The following is an 18,235-nucleotide window of genomic DNA, read 5'->3' on the forward strand; positions in this document are numbered from 1 at the left end:
TGTGGCGATGAGGCCAAGATGGCAAAGGATTTGCCAGAGTCATGGGTGATAGAGGCAGAGTTGAAACTGGATCCAAAGCCAGAACATGAAAGCATCAGTGAAGGATTCTATATTTAAAAAAAACAAAAAACAAAAAAATGCAAAATAATTGCTTTGTGTTACTTTGTAAATGAAACACTTGATTATCCTCAGGGAGCTTGTAGACAAATAAAGGAGTCAGAAAGTTGTATATGACTCTAAAGCTAGGCCCGCTGACCTTCGAGCCCTAAGATGGGGCAGGTAACATGCTGAAGAGGCTTGCCTGTCCCTGAGACCACACAGGAGCTATTCCTTTCTCATGGGACTTCCATAAAGAAGGCTCAAGGGCCCCCCAGAAGCTGCCCTATGAACTCCTCAGTCATCTTATGCCACTTTCATGCTTTGGGACCCCTTCTCAAATGATTTTCTAAATCCTAACAAGAATGACGTACACTCTTGCTCAATATTAAGAAGCCCTCATGTGATGTGGAAGGCATATATTGTTCTTTGAAAGGGGGTCGGGGGTGTAAGGATCATATATATTCCCAAAACATTCAAAAGCATATCCAGCCGAGGGAGACTGAATCTTGCTCCATTATTTATTCTTTTTTTTTTTTTTTTTAAGATTTTATTTATTTATTTGAGAGAGCGAGAATGAGAGACAGAGCATGAGAGGGAGGAGGGTCAGAGGGAGAAGCAGACTCCCTGCTGAGCAGGGAGCCCGATGCGGGACTCGATCCCGGGACTCCAGGATCATGACCTGAGCCGAAGGCAGTCGCCCAACCAACTGAGCCACCCAGGCGCCCTCCATTATTTATTCTTTTTGGGACCTCTTCGAAAAGCAGAAGGAGTAGTAATGAAATTGGCATTTCAGTGGCATTCTGGGTCCTGGAGCCATCGACACGGCTGGGCAGTGGCCACCCTGGCTTGTAGGTGCCCCCTTCCCTTGCCACACTGTTTAAGCTGGATTTGTCATCATTTTTTACCTCAAGGCTCAGGACTGGGCTGAGACTTCCCCAGCAGACATATTAGCATATTATCTTGCTCCCAGTGGCTATCTGGGTCTGGAATTAAGAACCATCCACAGGGAAATCAGCCTGAATGCCAGGGGCTGCCCTGGCAAGGAGGTTTGCTGGGCTCATGTCTGCCTCCTCCACTCCCCACTCGGCTTTGGCTTTTGTCTTCTATTTTGTGTTCCCGGTAAATCCAATTACATCTCTATTATCGTAGGCCACCTCAGCACTTTCTTGGGAATTAGGTTGTCTGGATCCGCAGAGAAGCAAATACATACCTTTGCTATCAGGGGATCCGGGTTAAGCTCATTCTCACTTTTGTGATATTGCAAAAGATCCCAAAGTTATTTTCTTAGCGCCTGGTCAGAGAGACAGGAAAGAGCTAGAAGATGAAGCACCAAACTGCTGCCAATGGTGATGTTTGAGCAACGAGGCCGGAGCTCAGCTTACATGTTTCTCCTTGTACTTTATTTTCTTAATTGCCTTAATGGGCATGTGGTGTACTGCAAAATGAAGTGAAATTGTTTTCCTTATTTGCTGTAATTTACAGAGAGTGGGTTTGATCATATAACCCAGGGACTTTTCAATTCCATTGATCTTGGAGTGGAGAGAAGGGATTCTTTTCAAGCATTCATTTTGAACGATGTGTTCACCAATGAATTCAAAGCCCGTAAAAGGAAAAACCCATGTTTCTTCACCACCGTGTTTCACAATAGCCATTAGATGACCACACCATCATCAAAGCCGTGGAAAATGTGTGTGTGTGGGGGGGGGGGGACTGGGGCTTCAAGAGTTGCACTTGGCCAAGGAAATTGATTCTCACACCCCATGCACAAGCTGAAGGTGATGCCGTGAACCTGGGAAAGTCCGGGCTTGGCTCAGGCTCGCATGGTTCTCTTCTGATCCCAGGAGACGAGGAGGGGGTCCTGGCTCTGGGTTGCCGGGCATCGACTGTGAGTTCCCAGCAGAGGCCTGGTGTCCCGGTCTGGGGTGTGACTTGACCAGTCACACACAGTGGCTGACTCGGACAGTGGGGGTCTGGGCGTCCCAGGGAGTGGAGGACGCTGGCACCTCCTGACAGAGGAAAGGCCAAAGGCCACAGACAGGGGTCCCTCCCCAGCAGTGGGGAGTGGGAGCTGGAGCTGGAAAAAGCCACGAGTCTATGGGGCTGGGGCTGCTCTCCTAAACGCGGCCAGGGTCCCCCGGAGCAAGACCAGCTCCAGAGCGGATCCTGCCTCGCGCCCGCCCTCCTCCCGCCCTCCTCCCGCCCCGCCGCTGGGGGGCGCCCGCGCGCGTCCCGCTATAAAGCGCCGGGGTCCTGCGGCCCGCGCACCAGCGAGTCAGTTCGAGAGGCTCCAGCGGCGGCTCCTGAGTCGCCCGGGGCGCCATGGGCGAGCTCCCGTTCTTCAGGGCGCACGCAGCCTTGCACCCAGACCACCTGTGGATCTGGGAGAGGTCCGTGTACGTGGACGAGAACCAGCGCACCTGGCTGCCCATAACCATCGAGGTACAGCGGCCTTGGGGCGGGCCGGGCGGGCGGCGTGGGCGTCCGCGGCCGCCACGTGGGGGGCCCTGCCCCGGACTTCGGGGGTGTCGGGGCGCCTCGGGGGAGCGCACTTCAGCAGGAACGCAGTGGTGTAAGAGCCGGACTAAGAGCAAAATTAAAGTATGTCCTAGCAGGACGGTTACGTTATAGAACAGCAAACAGCAAAAAGTTATACGGTAGTGACTGTGTCCCTGTTTTACAGATGAGAAAACTGAGTCACAACCTATAAACCTGCCCAGAGTAGTCCTGCTAGTAGGTGATAGGCTTGACATTCCAGGCTCTTAGCCACCGTGTTTATTGGCATTTAATTTCTTCTTTAAGTACACATGTATGTACTTTTAAACATCAAATATTTACTTTTTTTAAGACGGGTATTTGAAGAGAATTTATGTGAATATCTTTTTTAAAAACTCTGGTTGGCGAATATCTTCTTAAACATGACACCAAAACCACAAAGCAGTGTATTTCACATAATCATTATTATAAGTTATGCTCAAAGCATAACCCACTAGCGGACCGTGGGGCAGGATTCACCCCCTTGTAATGGAAAGGACTGGTATTCTTAATATGTAAAGGTTGACTTAATAAAAAAAAGGAACAAGCAGACCAAAAGTGGTTGAAGGATATAGAAAACCTATACGAACACAGCAAGAATGGTGATTTCCACTTACATCTTGCAGGATGATCTGAATTATTTTTTAACAATTCCAGTTTATTTCATGGATGGAAAATTTAAAGAATGATTTCCGCTTTGGAAAGTAGTTATTGAACCAACATGAGGGCCTAGTTTATATGCCAAGCACAATTCTAGGCTGTGAGGGTTTGCAGTGAATTTGATAAAATCCTGCTACTCTGAAGCTGGCACTGCAGGGTGGGGAGGGGCAGGACATCAAAATAATTGAGGCTGCTGTGCAGGATGAGAGGCAGTAACGAGTGGGGCAAGGTCTACAGGCAAGACCCCTCAAGAGTATTAACTTGCACTTGCCTGTCATGCAGACCTTTGTGAAGCTCCCTTGTAGACATGCGTGCTTCATGTGTATTTCAGAGAGTTGGATTTTGCTGAAATGTGTCCCTGTAGACCTATATTTGTGCAGAGACCTGTCTCGAAGAAGGGTGTGAGCCCTGTGTAGATCTAAGGGAGAATGTTCCAGGCAGAGGACCACAAATGCAAGAGATGACTGGGAATGTGACATGTCCCCGAAATATCGAGGAGGCCCTTGTGGCCGGCACAGGGTGGAGGGTGAAGGACAGAATGGGAGATGAGGGAGGCAGGGGCCCACATTAGTGGGTCTGTGGACCGTGGTTAAGATTGCAGTTCCTTCTACCTGCTGTGAAAAGCCACTGGAGAGTTTTAGACATGCACCCCGGCTGCTGTGCGGGGAGCTGATTGGGAGGCATATGACCATAAGGTGGCAAGTTAGCTTATTGCAGGAGAGGGGTGGTGGTGGAGGTGGGGAAAAGTATTCTCTCACCTGTTTCAGTGGGGCTTTACGGGGGCGCCTGGCTGGCTCCATCGGTGGAGCGTGCGACTCTTGATCTTGGGGTTGTGGGCTTAAGCCCCACGTTGGGTATAGAGATTACTTTAAAAGAAAAAGTTAAATAAATAATAAATAAAATAAAATAAAACCCCATGGAGCTGACATCAGCACCACACTGCAGTTAAGGAAGCTCAGGGACAAGCTTTAAGTCTGTCAGGAAGCAGCGGGCTCCGTGTGGCCCTGTCTGGGTGTCTAGACACCTGTGAGTGCCAGTCATCCTGGCCTCGCCAGCGTCCCTGAGAGGGGCGTGCATGGCATAAGGGGGGACGTTGCTGGGAACAGTGATCACCAGCATCTCAGATGCCGGCCGGGCTGCCAGCGGGGTGGGCAGGACTCTGGGGATTTGCGTGCTGGGGAGCCCGGGCCCTGAAGGCGTGCCCTGGTCTTCCCTTCCCTTCAGACGGAGAGTAGCCTCCAGGTACTCATGCGTCAGGAGGATGTGTCCCTGGGGGAGGCTGTGTGCCCCAGCCTACTAGCCCCATGCCCGCTCCCTTCCATGTGGCAGCTCTACCCTGGAAGAAGATACCGAGGCTCAGACTCGAGTTTCTGGCGCATAGTGTACCACATCGAGGCAAGTGTGTCCTTCTCCCAGGGACCATCGGGTCATCTGGGGTGGCCCTGCCCCTCCGCCCCCCACGTCTGGCCTCAGAGCTGTATCCGTTCCCCCATCTCTGCACCAAAAGCTAAACAAGGGAAGGAGTTTACACTGCAGGTTCTTAAAGGACTGGATCAGAGAGAGGTCAGAAGTGACTGCCTGGGCCACTCTGTGAGGTCTAACAGAAGCCCCCTCAGTCCAGGGGGGCCTCTCTGCTGGGCAGCCAGGGGGTGAAGGCTGGTGGGAGGAGGGGCTCCTAGAATCCCCCGCCCCCAGGCAGCTTCCTGGAAGCTCCTGGAAGGCCCGGGGTGGGGATAGAAGGACAGAAGGAAGAGTTGCCCGGCCCGGCCTCTCACCCCCTTCTCTCGTGCAGTTCAGTGGCAAGGAGGACATGCTCCTTGAGCAGCTGCCGGACCTGGAAGATGAGTGACCAGGTGAGTACCTTCGGGGCCAGCACCTGTCAGTCCAGAGTGACCGGGGCAGAAAGAAAGAACACCCTCCCCCCACTGAAGGCAGTGCTGACTCCCACCCCCAACGGTACTGCCCTCTGAGGGTCTCCGGGTCTGGGCATCCAGGCTCTCCCCTTTAGCACCTTGGGGGCTAGTAATTTTGAGGGGAGCCCCCTTCGTAGTAGGGACGCACATCTGTACAGTGCCTCGCGGTTTAGGGCACTGCTGCTCGATCATCACATCGACTGAGCTAGGAATGATTTCATTTCCTAGGTTACAAAAATGAGCTTTGAGGAAGCACAGTGACTGGGCAGGTTCCAAACCCTGGTGTTCTGACCCCGGGCCGCTCGCTCTATTCGTAATCTGCCCTGGCTCAGATGCAAGGCCTCAGCTCGGGGGGGGCCCCGCAGTGACCCCCAAGCTCCCCGTGCAGCTCACCCCAGCAGCTCTGCTCCTGCCCGCCCTCCACCCCACCCCACGCCTCTGCCACGTCCTTCCCTTTGCCTTTGACTCTGTCTTCTCTTGTCCTTCTCTTGGCCTCTGGGCCCAGGTCCCGCAGCTCCTGTCTCCTCCTGCCCCCAGAGTCCAAGTGCTGCTGGCCTTCGTTCACCTTCATTTCCCGGCCCTGCGTGTTCTGTTCTGCCACTTCCCAGTCCGGGAGGGAGCAAGGGGCAGAGGATGAGCCCTCCCCGGGGCCTGCGGGGCTTGCCTGCAGCCCTCTCGGCCCCCCCCACCCTGGCAGATTGGGACTGGAGAGGAGGCAGGTTTGTGTGGCTTCCCCCAGCTGCCCCAGCTCTAGCTGCCGTCCGGGTGGCTCCGTCCACTGATGGCGTTTGGCCTCTCTCTGCCGTGGCCTCCCGTGCCTGCTTCTCACTCTGTTCCCTCAGTTCCGTGCGCCTCTGGCCGCAAGGGAATGGGGCCCACTCACTTGAGACAGGGCCAGGCCTTAGAGCCCCGGGACCAGCCATTGCACTTGGTGCATGTCAGCACTTGACCGTGCCTATAAAAGCCCCTGCTGCGCAGGCAGGCTCTGGTACAGTTCGAGGGAAGGCCTGGGAGGAGCCCAGATCTGCGTGCAGGACCAAGGAGCCCGCTAGGCCACGAGCCACGGCTCACAACCTAGCGGGAGGCCGAGCCGGCGAGCACTGCGGACACCCTTGGGTGGCCCATGTGTAGGGGGACAGAGGTCGAAGGGGCCTCTTCTTTTTAACGGTGCCCACACACCTTGGTGTTATGAAGTTGTATGTAGTGTGAACACTTTGCAATGTTGATTAAATGTAAAACAGTTATCTACATTTGTGCTTGAACCAGCTTCTGTCCGTGACCTGGATTCCTGGAGAGAAGCAAGAACAGGTAGTCAGTCACCAAATTAGAAATTTGGAAAGGGAAAGAATACTCATGAATGTAGTGTATTTGTTTTACTTGGGTGAGAAGGCTGGAAATCTATTTTTCCCCTCTCCCTCCCTCCCTCCCTCCCTTCCTTTTTTTGCTTGCATGTAATCCAAATGCTCAGAACCCTAGTGTTCTTGGAGGCATGATCTGAGAACCCTTGGAGTCCATGACCCCAGAAAGTCTTTGTCAGCAACTCCTCGTGTTCAGGGTCCCTCTGTGTGGTCCCTCCCTGTGGGGGCACTCACCAAGCACTGTCCTTACGTGCCTAGTTCCAGTGTCAGCAGGAGTCCCTCTCCTCACCTGAAACTGTCCCCAGCAGTCACAGCCCAGCCCACCCCATGCCCTGCCCCCCTCTTCCTGAGGAGGTAAGCAGGGCCTCAGGTACTACCAAGGGATGCCTTCCAGGAGAAGTGATCCATCCTGTGTGACGTGCCGGTCCTCGCCCCTTGTTGTTACCATGGTCTGTAGCTTCCTCATCACAGAGAGATGTGGGGGGAATGATATGTATTTTGTTAAGTATCTAATAAGAGAATTCTCTAAGAAAAGTACCGCTTGTCCTATTTTATATTCCCTGATCCCAGTCTTATCTGGACAGATAGACCTGGGGCCCCTCTTGTGATTTTAACCCCATTGCCTTGCACAGGGCTTGCCAGTGTAAGAGTTTGGTGTGTGGGAGCTCTTCCTAGACAGACCCCTCTTGGTAGGGACTGAGCATCAGGACGTCAGAGCAGGAAGAATGTCAGAGATCACCCAGTTGCCTCATTTTAGGAACTGGCCCAGGAAGAAGAACGTTCATGTTTTGGGCTGACTGTGTCCCCCCACATTCATATGTTGATGCCCTAACCTCCAGGCTCCGGGTGGAGCCTTTGGGAAGTGGTTACAGTTAGCTGGGGTCATGAGGGTGGGACCCCGTGATGGGATTAGCACCCTGATAAGAGGAAGATGCAGAAAGGCAAGGCCAAGTGAGGACACAGAAGACAGCTGTCTACAGGCCAGGAAGAAGGTCCTCACCAGACGCCCAGTCTACCGGCACCTTGATGTTGGACTTCCCAGCCTCTAGAACCTTGAGAAATAAATGTGTGTTGTTTAAGCCACCCAGTGTCTGGTATTTTGTTACAGCAGCCCAAGCAGACGGACTGTTCTTGTTCCAAATGCTTGTTTGGGAAACGTCAGACTGGCACTGTGAACTCTGGTGGGGGCTCCAGATACAGCAGTGACCAGAACCCAGGCCCTGCTCTCACGCAGCTCTTGTTTTGGAAAAAGACCAACGAGCAGCTTGGGGTGCACAGTCCTACAGAGGAGATACAACAGGGTAATCTGCTGGTGAGTTAGGTCGGATGGGGAAGAAATTCCGAATCATCTTTAGAGGTGGCCTCTGAGATTGGACCTTGAAAATGAGAGAGAGCTAGATTCTTAAAGCAGGGAAGAGAGTCCCAGGGAGAGGAAATGGCACGCGGTGCACATTTAATTTGCTGTGGAAATTAGAAACGGCAATAGTATTTCTGCTCATTAAAAGGCCATTTTATAAGAGTAAGTGGCCCTAATGAATTAACTGTAAATACAATGCAGAATCTCCGTGTTCCATGGCAAGAGTGACTTTGGGCTTCGGCTGAAACAGCTGGGTGGATGGTGATGCCGCCACTTGAGTTGGGGACAAGACTTGGGCAAAGGGGGAAGTAGCAGAGTTCGGGTTTAGGGTGGTGTTGAGTTCCAGAGGCCTCTGATTCCGGCGTGTTGATGGGCTGTTGATTGAACAGGGGTCCAGAACACAGGTCCGGACTGAAACGATAAATGTAGGAGGCATTAAAAAAATACACATGATCATTAAAGCCAGGGCCTGACTGAGGTCACTTAGGCAGAGGTGGTGGTGTCTTTGGAAGCAAGAGAAGAACGTGTTTTAAGAAGGGGACCGAGGAACACATGCTGTTGGGGGCTGAGGAAAGAGGAGTGAGTGACCCACGTTGGGATCTGGTCACCTGGAGATGGACGGTGATGTCATCAGGGAAAGTTCCAGTGCTGTGACAGGTGGGTGCCAAGAGGAGGGGAGGAAAGAGGGATGACCTCGCTCTGAGCTTTGTTAGGGGGGCTCGGAGAAGCCTGGCTTCCTGGGTTGAGTAACGAGCCTGGGTATGTGCACAGAAGGGGACAAACTGATGAGGCAGAACGGGGGAGGAGAGGGGGTGCAGTCAAAGGAACAACATTCCTGAAGCTAACGGATGAACCCAGGGCACAAATGTCTGTTGGTGTCAGCCGCAGATGCCCATCCTGCTTCCTGTCCCCCCATACAGAATGGGGATCCATTTTGTTTGTTCTGCTGAAGTATTTTAAGTACTTGAGAATCTCACCCACAAGCATTTTCTTACGTATTACAGACGAGACTTTCATTCCTGATAGCCACCATGCCGTTATCACACCTGACAAAATTAACTGTAATGTCTTTTTTTTTTTTAATGTTTTATTTATTTATTCATGAGAGTCAGAGAGAGAGAGAGAGAGAGAGAGGCAGAGGGAGAAGCAGGCTTCCCGCGGAGCAGGGAGCCCGATGCGGGACTCGATCCCAGGACCCCAGGATCATGACCTGAGCCGAAGGCAGACGCTTAACCATCTGAGCCACCCAGGCGCCCCTTAACTGTAATTTAAGTACGCCCTCTCGTACCCAGTCTGGTTTCAGATGTCCTCACTGATCTCCAGTGTCTTTCCACAGACAGCGGGTGGTGACGTGTCTCATGTCTCTTGTAATCTATGCAGGTAGATTGTCCTGTAGACCTTTTGGATTTCGTTCATGGCCTCCCAGAGTATCCTTTCTATGCTTCTCCTCTTCCTATTTCCTGTAAACCTGCCATTAAATTGATTAGACTCTGCTTTAATTCTTTGGGTACAAATCTTCCATAGGTGGGGCCGTATATACCGCCCAGGGCATCGGATCGGGAAGCACCCACGTCAGGTTACCCGACTCTGAGTGGCGGTGAGAGTGATCTGTGGGCTCTGGTGGTGTCAGCCTCCCATCCATCCTGGAGTCCCCCCCCCCCCCCCATCAACCTGTCCTTTCTGCACCTTGGGCATGTTTACGATGCGCAGTCATCCTATCCGAGAACATTGTCTTGCTTTTTTTTTTTTTTAAGATTTTATTTATTTATTCATGAGAGATAGAGAGAGAGAGGCAGAGGCAGAGGGAGAAGCAGGCTCCCCGCGGAGCAGGGACCCCGATGCGGGACTCGATCCCAGGAGCCTGGGATCATGACCTGAGCTGAAGGCAGACGCTTAACTGACTGAGCCACCCAGGCGTCCCTGTCTTGCTTTTTATTTAAGTCTACATTGTGTCTTTCAGAATGCTTTACAGTTTTAATCATAAAGATTTGGCCCATTCTTGTTGAAAGCTATTCTCGGGCTTTTTGTTTATTATTGTAAGGGTGTCTCTCCTTTTTGTCATCTTTAACGGGACGTTGCCTGAAGGGTTGTATCTGTACTCGTGTGTGTATAAAATGCCTATTACTGTTTCCTGTATGTCGATTTTATAATCCGCTATATACTAAATTATCTCATTATTTACAGTAGTTTTAATTTAGTCTTTGAGTATTCCAGGTGTATAATGATAATATCTACAAAGAGAGATATTATTACCTCTTCCTTTTTTTTTTTTTTTTTTAAGATTTTATTTATTTATTTGACAGAGAGAGCACAAGTAGGGGAAGCAACAAGCAGAGGGAGAAGCAGGCTTCCTGCTGAGCAGGGAGCCCGATGCGGGGCTCAATCCCAGGACCCTGGGACCATGACCTGAGCCAAAGGCAGACGCTTAACTACTGAGCCATCCAGGTGCCCCTTACCTCTTCCTTTCTAATTCTTGGTTAGAACTCCTTTCTCTTGTCGAATATTGCAGCACTATGGTAAATAGTGGAGGTGCTGGGCATTCTTTTATTAATTTTATCAAGAGAGCTTCTAGAGTTTCCCCATTAAGCATGAGCCTGGCTTTGGAGCTGAAATATTTGTATTTTATCATGTTAAATATCTTTCAATTTCTTTTTTTGAATTTTAACTTGAATGGGGATTGGGTTTTGTTAACATGCCTTTTCCATATCTAAGGAGATGATCGTATGATACTTTCCTTGAACTCTAATAATACCATGTTAATATTGGTTATTGACTCTTTCTTGCATTCCTGGAATAAACCCCATGTGGTCATGATGTATAAGGTATGATGGTGGATCTCTTTGCTGATATTTTATTTAACATTTTTGCATTGTAGTGGAAGTGATCTGGAGTTTTCTTCTCCCCCCTCCCTCAGTTTTTGTTAAGTTTTGGCATCAAAGTTATATTCAGTTTATAAAAATAATTTGGAGACTTTTCTTGTGTTACATCCTGTAATAGTGTAAGTTACATTAGAATTTTTTTTTTAAGGTTGGTAGAATTCCTTTATGAACCCATTCAAGCCTCGTCCCTCTTTAGAAAGAGCACTTGTACAATTTTCTATTTCTGTGAAAATTGGTCTGTTTAAGTTTTCTCTCTCTACTGGGGTCAATTTAAGTTAAATCAATTTTCCTAGGAAAGCATGAATTTCCTCTAGGTTTTATATTTTATTGTCATAGTTATTCAAAATAGTCTCATGACTTTACATATTCTCTCTGGGTTATTATTGCCCCTTGTCATTTCTTATTTTGCCTTGTTTTGTGTTTTATCCCACTTCATAAAATTAAGTTTGTCTATTTTAAAGATTGTATTTATTTATTTGAGAGAGAGCACGAGATGGGGGAAGGTCGAGGGAGAAGCAGACTCCCCATTGAGCAGGGAGCCTGATGAGGGACTCGATCCTGGGACTCTGGGATCATGACCTGAGCCGAAGGCAGACGCTTAACTGACCGAGCCACCCAGGCACCCCAAGTTCGTCTATTTTATTTCCCAAAGAACCAACTTTTTGATTCATTTATTCTATTTTTTTTTTTTTTTGGTTTTCTATCTCATTGATGTCTGTTTTTATCTTTCATTCTGTACTTTTTGTTTTCCTTTTCCCTTTTTCTAGCTATTTTAATTGGGTGTTTATTTCCTTTTTAAAATTTCTATATAGGTATATAGCAGTTTTATTTAAATATAATCGACATACCATGCAATTCACATACTTAAAATGTGCAATTCAATTTTTTGCATGTTCATAGAGTTGTACCATCACCATGATTAAATTTAGAACATTTTCATTATCTCAAAAAGATACCGCACAACTACTAGCGGTTCTTCCATAATGCCCCCAAACTTCTTAGCACCAGACAATCACTAATCTCCTTTCCATCTCTGTAGACTGTGCGCCTTCTGGATATTTCATAGAAACGGACTGGATTCTTTAGCATAGTATTTTCTAAGTTCATACGTATTCTAGCATGTATCAGTATCTCATTCTGTTTTATGACCGAATAATACTCTATTGTATGAATATGCCACATTTTATAAGTTCATGGACATTTGGTTATTTCTGCTTTTTGCCTCTTATAAATAATGCTGCTACGAACATTCACGTATAAGTTTTTGGGTGGACGTATGTTTTTATTTCTCTTGGTTATGTACTTGGGAGTGGAATTACTGGGTCATATGGTAACCTGTTTTTGACTTTTTGAGGGATCACCAGACTGTTTTCCAAAAGTAGCCGCGCATTCCCAAGAGCAGTGTGTGAGAGTTCCAATTTCTCCACATCCTTGTCAACACTTATTGTGTGGCTTTTTTGTTCTAGCCACTTGGTGTAAAATGGTATCTCAGTGTGGTGTTGATTTGCACTTCCCTGATGACTAAGGATGTCTGTACATTCTCATGTACTGCCATTTGTGTATCTTCTTTGGAGAAATGCCTGTTAAGATCAATTGCCTATTATTTTAATTGAGGTATAATTGATGTGTAACATTATATTTCAGGTGTATGACATAATGATAGGATATTTGTATATATTGCCAGATGATTACCACAATAAGTCTAGTTATCATCCATCACCATACACAGTTATGAAATTTTTTTTATGATGAGAATTTTTAAGATTATTTTCATAGCAACTTTCAAATATGCAATACAGTATTATTAACTATAGCTACCATGCTGTACATCTCCATGATTTATTTATTGCTCATTTTTTTAAATGGGGTTATTTTTTTATTACTGAGTTATAAGAATTCTTTATATATTTGGATTCAACTCCCTTATCAAATGTAATTTACAAATATTTTCTCCTAATCTGTCTTCTCTCTTGTTTGATGGTATCCTTTGAAACACAAAACTTTTTAATTTTGATGAATTCTAATTTATTTTTTCTTTTATCACTTGTGTTTTTAATATTATATCTAAGAAAGCTTTGCCTAACCCAAGGTCATGAATGTTTGCTCTATATTTTCTTCTAAGAGTTTTATGGTTTAAACTCTTACATTAAAGTCTGTGGTCCATTTTGGGTTAATTTTTATGTATGGTATGAGGTAGGGATCCATGTGAACAGCTAGTTGCCTCAGTGTCATTTGTTGGAAAGACTGTTTTTCCCCCCATTGAATGTCTTGGCACTCTTGTCAAAAGTCAGTGGACTGTAAAAGTCAGGGTTAATTTTTAGATTCTCAGTTCTCTTCCATTGATAAATATACATCTGTCCATGTCAATACTATACTGTCTTGATTACTAAATCTTTGTGATAAATTTTGAAATTGAGGGGTGCCGGGGTGGCTCAGTCAGTTAGGCGTCTGCCTTCAGCTCAGGTCATGATCCCAGGGTCCTGGGATCGAGCCCCACGTTGGGCTTCCTGCTCTATGGGAAGCCTGCTTCTCCCTCTCCCACTCCCCCCGCTTGTGTTCCTACTCTCGCTGTGTCTCTCTCTGTCAAATAAATAAGATCTTTAAAAAAATTTTTTTTTGAAATTGAGAAGTGTGAGTCCTCCAACCTTGTTCTTTTTCAAGATTGTTTTCATTATTCTGGGCCCCTTGAACTTGCATATGAATTTCAGGATCAGCTTGTCAGTTTCTGAAGTGAAGTCAAGGAGATTTGATAAGTGATTGTGTTGAATCTGCAGGTCAATATGTAGAGAATCCCTATCTGTATCTGCTTAGGCTGCCATAACCAAATACCATAGATCAGATGTTTTGTTTCCATGGTTACCTTTACACTGATATCTCAGGGTGGTATCCTTACTCCTTTTAAAAATGCTATTGGTTATGCTCGCTTTGGCAGCACATATACTAAAATTGAAACAATACAGAGATTAGCATGGCCCCTGCACAAGGATGACACGTAAATTCCTGAAGCATTCCAGATTAAAAAAAAAAAAAAAAAAGCTATCAGTTGTAACAATGTCCAAAGAACTTTCTATAATGATGAACATGTTCTTCATTTGTGTTCTCCAGTGTGGAAGCTACTAGCTGCATATGAAATGAAATGTGAATTGTGGCTACTCTAATTGAGAAACCAAATTCAAGATTTCATTTAATGTCAATTAACTTACATTTAAATAGCCACATATAGCTGGTGGCTACCACGTTAGATGGTGTAGGTCTTTTTTTAATCTCTTACTATGAACAATATTGAAATTAGTAACCTCTTCTTTCCCCTCTACTCCTTCTCCCCAAAGTATTTAATGTGGTATCTGTTTGGTGCTAAATGAAACCTTTAAGGCAACCAGCAAGCTTACTTTCTATATAATTTTTCCCTTCTCTGTCCCTTTTTGATACCTGAATTACATCTTCGTTATCAGAGGGTATGACAAGTACAAAGTATTTTTCACCCTAGGCCCACTACTCTTCATTCTACAGTTAAATATATTCAGTGCTCATCGGTAGTTCTTAGGAAAAGCTTCTCTAAGCGTTTCTTGATTGTCTGAAGCATATTGGTTAGTATATTACTCAGGAAGGGCACACAGGAGCATTATTCCCTGATTACCTCAGCTTCATCACAGTTTGTAGCCTTTACACTTGAAGGTCACTTTGGCCAAATTAGAAAAAAAAAAGTTGGCTTCCATTTTCTTTCTTGGGTATCTGTACTATGTTACTTCATTTCTTCCATTGTGTTTTAGCGTTAAAGTATTCTGTGAAGGTGTAATACCTTGTAAGTTACTTAGTCATTTTACCTTATGCCAAAAGGATTTCTATTCAGTAAAGTCTTTTGTGAAAATACTTTTCACTATTTTTAAATGTACGCAGCTCCTTGGGTTCCTAGAAGACGCTCCACACTCTTGGTCACGGTGCTGCTTTTGCGCACTCGGAAGACAAACACAAAATAATTTTAGTAGACTATGTCTTGGAGTTGACTGTTCTGGTCCAGGCACAACATGTCCCCTTTAAACGCACAGGTTCAAGTCAGTGTGTTTGTTTGTTTTCAGGAAAGTTTTTCTTTAATAGTTGCTTTTATTTGTTCCTCTCTACAGCCTTACTTTTACTTTCTTTCCTTTTGTTGCAGGGGGAAGGGGGGAAGGAGGGTCTCTTATGCATATGTTGGATTCTTTGGCTCTCTTCCATATCCATCACTGTCTCTTAAATCCTTTTGATCTTTTTCTTCTACTAATTTTTTTTTATGTTTCCATTTTATATACTTTTTCCCTTTTTCTCTCCCAGTTACTCTGCTAGTTTTTGTAATTTGAGGAGACTGGAAAACCATGTTACTGTCACCACCTTGCCCTGATTCTTATTGTGTTTTAAAGTTGCTTTGTTCGTGTCATTGTATTTTGCTCACAAAACAACTTTATTTAAGAAGGGGAAATACCTTTAGAGGTATATTAATTCTAAAAGATTCTTCCTCATCTTTTTATACCAGATGAGTTAACGTGAACTGGTCCAGTGAAGTCATTGTCAGTGAATGCTCCCAGTGTTGGCAAGGGAACCTCCTATGGCAAACACCATTTACAAATTTAAGTGAGGTATTTTCCAAGAAAATGCTCTCAGAAATACTTCACTGTAATGGCCATTCATAGTTTTGAGGTAAAAAATCAATAGCCCTTGAAACTATTAAACTGAACATTTCAATGTGGAAGAGCTCTTTGCACAAACTCAGCTTTGGAACCTGATCCAGTTGATGTGGTACTTACACAGCAGGTTCATTGGTTGAGGTGCTGATTACCTGGGCCCCTGGGCTTGGAGGGCCGAAAAAGCTGGAATCTAGAGACCTTGGCTGGTGTTGCTCTGAGCTGAGCAACAGTTGGGGGTACCTCCCCCCAACACTTGCCTCATCACCTACCAAACAAGGACACCAAGAAGCCATGTCCACTTCACTGCCTGTTTGGTTGGATTGTACGGGGTTAAATAGCTGAACGTCTCATTTCTGCTGATCCTCTAACCCTTGAGGCTCATGGACAGCCACAGTAAACCTTCATCTTCGAAGGCACACACACATTTAGTTCATCCTGTAGAAAAATAATAGACTCTGCTCGTAATTTGGTAATTCTGTCCAGTTCATCATGAAATCCCGTGCATTTGCTGTAATCTGTACGCCAGTCGGGGAACTCTATCCTTTTAGACAAGATTTAATTTAGTCCGACTCCCGCCACCTCCACATCACCCTTCACTGTCTCTCCAGAGGCTTCGGTGAGGTCCCACTTCTCCCCATCACCTCCCCTTACTTCAGAACTACAGCGTCTACTGATTTAGTTTGGTTTCTGGATGCTCTCCCATGCCTCTCATTCTTGTTCCATACCCATCACTCCACCTCACACTGGGCGCCGCTCGGATGCCTTCGCCACAGGGCTGCAGGTGACAGACTTTGGGGGCCTGTTTGGAGTGAAGCGTGAGGGTTTGAGGAGGTTTGTGGATTAACATTCAGACTAATGCCTTAAAGTGGGATCTTAGACACTTGTTTTGAAAAACATCTCGGGGCGCCTGGGTGGCTTAGTTGGTTAAGCGACTGCCTTCAGCTCAGATCATGATCCCAGGGTCCTGGGATCGAGTCCCACATCGGGCTCCCTGCTCTGCGGGAAGCCTGCTTCTCCCTCTCCCACTCCCCCTGCTTGTGTTCCCTCTCTCGCTGTGTCTCTCTCTGTCAAATAAATAAATAAAATCTTGAAAAAAAAAAGAAAAAGATCTCTTAGTCATCCCTCCACTCCCCACTAAGCCCATCACCTCATCTTTCTGGGCTCCCCCCTCCCTCACAGACCCTTCTTTCCTTCATGTAGCTACTCCTTGAAAAACTAGCATTCTTAACTTTATCGCGCAGAACAACTTGGTTCCGTTTGCCTGGGGCTGGCTCTTCAGTGACTCAGTGCCACATCACCGGGTTTTGCTAAATAAAAGACTATTCCAAGAAGGAAGTATGTGTCTCTCCTAGGAGTCAGAGCTGCTGTGGCCAATTACGGGTTCTCTCTTGTCTTTCTCTTTCTGTCTCCTTTCTTGCTAGTAGCCCTGCTCAGAGTGTTTGAGTTGAGAAGGAAGAAGGGCGATAGAGTGTTTGTATGGCCAGCAACAATGGAGGAACGCTTGCTGGAAATCGGGTGGGATGTGGGTCCTGCGGGGGGCCTGAGCCAGGCCCAGGACTGAGAGCCAGCCCGCCGTGGCTAAGAAAGAACCATTCTGAGAACCTACCCGTCAGGGAGGGATTATTACAATGCTGCCTCTTTCACACAAATGAAAATAGCATCTTGGATTCCACACTTTGCCCCAAGTTAACAGAGCTGGGAAGTAGCAGGCGTGGAGTAAAGCGGGCTCCTGGCTCTGGTCCACACTCTTGGTCACGGTGCTGCTTTTGCGCTCTCGGAAGACAAACACACTTAGAATGCCAGTCGACAGCTTTCTTCCTCAAACCCACAGTAAAGCGCTTCACCTCGCAGAAGCTCCGTCTCCTTGCCTCTGACAAGATGGGCGTGTGGAAACCTATCTCATGATGTAGCTTTGAAGATTAAATGAGCCAGCAGATGTGAAACCTAGCAAGTAGTAGATACAATAAAAATCAGCATTCCTTCTTTATGATATATGTTCTGTATTTAGTGGGAAGGATCATTAACAGTGTTCTTAAGGGGAAAAAAAGATCAAAAACTTTCTAAGATTATTTTACTTTGTCAAGAGTCATAAAAAGCATTGAGGGACAAACCAAACGTCAGTGCCTGTTCTTTTATTTTGATTAATATAATTTAAACGGGGGAAAGAATGACTATGGGTTTGTAGCTAGAGATGAAGAAATGTTGCAAGAATAATACAATTTGCTCGATTAAAAAAAATCACAATTGGCGTATTGAAGGGCTCGCCTTTAAAAACATGACATATAATTAGGTCAATTTTTGCTCCAAGTTACAACTGCCTTTTTTCAACGTTTCTGCTTTCCTTGGAGACTGTTGAACAGGGTGACAAGCACCCCCAGCCCCTTTGCTTCATACTACCTAAGAAGAATTTATCCAGGTGTTAATGCCACAGAAAGAGAAGGTAAACTTGAAATAACACTATATTATTAGCTTTGTTGTGGCTACTTAAAGGTTTTTGCATATATAAAGAAAAGAATGAAACTTGTATATTATGCATTTTTATTCTCATATTTCTGCATAATCCTTAAAGACAGATTTGCAGATACCATATCCTGATTTTCGTTCACTAATCCCAGTTTTTACTTTTTTTTTAAAGATATTATTTATATATTTGTCAGAGAGAGAGCACAAGCAGGGGGAGCTGCAAGCAGAGGGAGAAGCAGGCTCCCCACTGAGCAAGGAGCGCAATATGGGACTCAATCCCAGGATCCTGGGATCATGACCTGCTGCTGAACCGGCA

At 46.3% G+C, this 18,235-nt stretch overlaps 1 protein-coding gene and 1 non-coding gene across 2 annotated transcripts; both read left to right on the forward strand.

Annotated features, from left to right (window-relative positions):
• Positions 1–2,380: 2,380 nt before the first annotated feature.
• TCL1A (TCL1 family AKT coactivator A) lies at positions 2,381–4,944 on the forward strand. The gene is made up of 3 exons (XM_081829736.1): positions 2,381–2,538; positions 3,436–3,503; positions 4,488–4,944. The coding sequence occupies exons 1-3, from the start codon at positions 2,419–2,421 to the stop codon at positions 4,942–4,944; spliced, it is 645 nt and encodes a 214-aa protein (XP_081685862.1). The 5' UTR covers positions 2,381–2,418.
• Positions 4,945–13,714: 8,770 nt separating this feature from the next.
• Positions 13,715–13,818, forward strand: LOC115938060 (U6 spliceosomal RNA). The gene has a single exon (XR_004073252.1). It is a non-coding gene; the product is annotated as a U6 spliceosomal RNA (small nuclear RNA).
• The last annotated feature ends 4,417 nt before the right edge of the window (positions 13,819–18,235 follow it).

Source organism: Leptonychotes weddellii, chromosome 9, assembly GCF_054177405.1.
Source record: "Leptonychotes weddellii isolate Sample4059 chromosome 9, ASM5417740v2, whole genome shotgun sequence".
Classification (NCBI taxonomy): domain Eukaryota; kingdom Metazoa; phylum Chordata; class Mammalia; order Carnivora; family Phocidae; genus Leptonychotes; species Leptonychotes weddellii.